Genomic DNA, 2,196 nt, shown 5'->3' with positions numbered 1-2,196 from the left:
AGAGAGAGAGAGAGAGAGAGAGAGAAGAAAATGGTAAGAAATTCGAGGAATATCGTGAGAATGAAAAGTGAACTATGAAGCGAAAAATAAAAAGATAAGGATGAAGAATAAAAAAGAGTTGAAAAGCTTCCGGTGTGTCTTTGTTCATTTTCTTTCTTTCTCTCTTTCTTTCTTTTTTAAATCGATGGAAAGAGGATGTCGCTTAAAGGGTGAATTTTCTGGCTGGAATGGCCGGTGTACGGGTCCTTGGGGACCTGTGCTCCCGAATTAAAATCGAAATTGCTCGGACACGATCCATAGTACGAGGTAACACGAGGTTCCAGTTTTGCTCGTACCAGGCTTGGTGATAGAAGAAAATCGGTCTCCGAGTCTCTGGCCTCCTAAAGGTCTGAGATCTTGATCGCCACGCGAGGCCTCCACTCTCCGTTTATTTATTTCTCTCGTAAAACCGGAGGTCGTGACGCCACACTTCCGTTCCGAAGCGGGGCACAAGCCGCTCGGTCGATAAAGCAGCGGCCGACGTGAAAAATTGGAAGAATGTAACGGCGCATTGTAAAGTCGGTTTTATCGAAGTTGGCCGCACGAGTTCCCGTCTTTTTCAGACGACTCACTCTCCTTCCCCCTCTTACGTAGCCACTTCTTATTTCTCTTCTTATTCCCTCGACCCCTTTTTCTCATACACCCTTGTATTTTCTTTCCCTTGCTCATTCGTCCTCTTGTCCCCTTTTTTCCCCTCCTTCTTTCTTTCTCGAGCTCTTCCAGACTTTTTCGTCCTCCTCCAAGTTTTTCTCGATTACGTAAACTTTCTCTCTCGATGAAACGACGATTAGCCGCGTCGCGATAAAATGTTTACGGCTTTTTAAGCGACAGAAAGGGTAAAGAAAGGAATTCCACGCCCCTTTTTTACGAGCGATAAAACGGTTTCTAGCGGAAAAAGATTCGTCCGCTTTCAGTCCACTAACCGGAATTACCTCCCCCTCCGCCTCCTTATTATTCGATTATTCGCCCCTCCGCGTCGATAGATTTCGAATGCTCCGAGTTGCATGCTCGAGTGAAGTGAAAAATAGTTGAAATTTATCTCAATGATGGAAGGAATAAAAATTAAAGATTATTTGATATTTGATATTTTTTAAAATATTCAAACATTATATTTTTTTTTTATTCTCATTCCTCTTCACTTGGCACACTTGGTTGATTTTTATGTAACAATAGTAGTAGTAATAGTAGTAATAAAAAGCATTCGTTTCGTTTTATTTGTGTAAAGAGAAATAAAGATACGGGAATAGGTTATCGTTCTCCATTAAAGCGAAACATTTGGCATAGTTACAGTAGCGGGAGAGGGTCAGGAATATTTAGAGGTACTAATAGGTGTTCTGACCGCCATTATCCTACTTCTCCTCGTGGTGTTCGCCATTATTCTCCTTCTGAATCGACGGCAAAAACTTCAAAGCTCGCCGACCGTTCTGAAAAATCCATTTGGATTCGCCATAAACATGAAGGTAAGGAGCAAGCTCATAAATATGCCGAAACTTTTCTTACACCGATAACACGGATTTTAATTTGTCATTTAAAGTCAAGCAAACTTTACCATTCTAATACGGCACGAGTCGACTCGTCGCTTCTCGATCCTCTTTTTTTTTCCCCGTAGAAAAGAAAGAGAGGAAGAGAGAGAGAGAGAGAATTTTTTACTTCGTTCATCCTTCTTATATACGCGAAATTAAATTATTCCAGCGGATATAATTTTCTCTCGATCGATACGAACGATACGAACGATTTTCAGGGCCTCCTCCTAAATTTAACCCCCGGTGGAATGCTGACAGAGACTGCCAATCACGTATCGCCGGACATGCCCGAGGACGGAAGTATGCACGAGTCTTTGACAATGGAACAATTCAATTCACCCCTTGTCAGCCCACAGTATAAATCTACGTACGCGATAGTGGCCACTTCCGGTGAGTTTTACAACATGAAATCCTTTGCTCATTCGTTCGAGCGGCGATTGATGAAATTTTTTTCGTAATCCCCGTCTCCCTCGTAATTAAACTCTCCATCCGATTATTCCCTTTATTGCCTAGTGAATTTCAAAGAAAGTACCACCCCACATCTTGCCGCGCTATTCACTCAATTGTTACTATTCTATCTTGCCCTTATTACAAGGGCGAGTATATTTTTAGGAGACGTTTCTTTCCTATGTTA

The 2,196-nt window shown here is 41.9% G+C and overlaps 1 protein-coding gene across 1 annotated transcript in view; it reads left to right on the top strand.

Moving 5' to 3' along the window:
• The window catches only part of LOC102672854 (discoidin domain-containing receptor 2-like), a 145,222-nt gene that overhangs the window by 136,829 nt on the left and 6,197 nt on the right, over positions 1 to 2,196 (top strand). The window contains 2 exon segments of the mRNA XM_031511922.1: positions 1,324 to 1,499; positions 1,781 to 1,952. Coding sequence (XP_031367782.1) covers positions 1,324 to 1,499; positions 1,781 to 1,952 — 348 coding nt within the window.

Source organism: Apis dorsata, unplaced genomic scaffold (assembly GCF_000469605.1).
Source record: "Apis dorsata unplaced genomic scaffold, Apis dorsata 1.3 scaffold_365, whole genome shotgun sequence".
Classification (NCBI taxonomy): Eukaryota; Metazoa; Arthropoda; class Insecta; order Hymenoptera; family Apidae; genus Apis; species Apis dorsata.
This window is presented reverse-complemented; position numbering and strand designations above follow the sequence as displayed.